Source organism: Haplochromis burtoni, unplaced genomic scaffold (assembly GCF_018398535.1).
Source record: "Haplochromis burtoni strain Fernald_Lab_line unplaced genomic scaffold, NCSU_Asbu1 Contig_428, whole genome shotgun sequence".
NCBI classification, from domain to species: Eukaryota; Metazoa; Chordata; class Actinopteri; order Cichliformes; family Cichlidae; genus Haplochromis; species Haplochromis burtoni.
The window spans coordinates 372,882-373,940 of NW_024582789.1; the positions used below are offsets into that span (position 1 = coordinate 372,882).

At 41.2% G+C, this 1,059-nt stretch overlaps 1 protein-coding gene across 1 annotated transcript in view; it reads right to left on the bottom strand.

Moving 5' to 3' along the window:
- lipib (lipase, member Ib) overlaps nt 1-381 on the bottom strand; it is a gene marked incomplete at its 3' end in the record, with an annotated part of 13,018 nt that extends 12,637 nt beyond the window's left edge. The window contains 1 exon segment of the mRNA XM_042213229.1: nt 212-381. Within this exon segment, the coding sequence (XP_042069163.1) occupies nt 212-263 (52 nt within the window). The 5' untranslated portion in view covers nt 264-381.
- Between the last annotated feature and the right edge of the window lie 678 nt (nt 382-1,059).

Here is a 1,059-nt window from a genome sequence, read left to right on the forward strand (position 1 = left end):
CGGACGGAAACTCCTCACTGGAGCAGAGTCGGTGTTCACTTCTGTTCCTCACACTTCAATGAACTCTTTCTCACTCCACAAACACTCAGAATGTCTGTTTCTGTTTATTTAGACAAACAGACACAATTATTTTTAACTTTATCTTGAAGATAAAGCTGAGCATAAATCAGGTTTAAGCTTTTGCTCTGTCGGAAAACTGGACTTTTCTTACCTTTGCAGAGCACAAGGAGCCCCAGCAGAGCCAGGAGCTTGCGGGACAGCATCCTTCCCACGACCACAGTGACGCAGAGACAACGATCAAGCCGAGGAGACTCGCTGTGAGGAAGGTAGGAGATCTAAATGCAGTGTGAGGACAACTGAAAGGAGGAGGGACTGCTGAGAGAGAGAATAGGGGAGGGAGGGAGGAGAGAGGAAAGGAGGTGGAACTGAGCAAAGAAACTTTTTGAGCTCTTCTTTTTTTTGCTAAATTTGGTCTGAATATGAAGTAGAAACATTTTCTTCTGCAAATATGATATAAAGTTGAGTTTAAAGATGGCCTGTTATGTTTTTCCTTATTTAATTTACACAAATAATCCCCAGTCTAAATGTACTGCTTCGCACAGAGGGGACAGCCTTAGGCACAGAAGCCCCACCCATCTGATGCTTGAACCTTCTGATTAAAAGGGGCTTCCAATCACAGTGAGGGACGGGATAAATTCCTTGTTTCAGACAGACACAGGATGAATTGAGGGGCTACACTCAGGTCCAGTATGAGATAAATAAGGATTATTTTGCTCTCTGAATTTTGCAATACTAATGTGGATATATTTGTATATTTTATCTTTTTTGAATTGGGACTGCTCATATGTATATAGTGCCGCAGAACTGTGCACCTTACCGCCCCTCTCTTTTCCCACGTCTGCGCGTCTCATCGTACATGTGCATATTGACAATAAAAGGTATTCTATTCTATTCTATTCTATTCTATTCTATTCTATTCTATTCTAGTAAAGCTAAAAATGAGCTTAATGTCCACTTTAAACCCACTTTTTCTTTACTAAAATTTAATGTGCCCAGCAC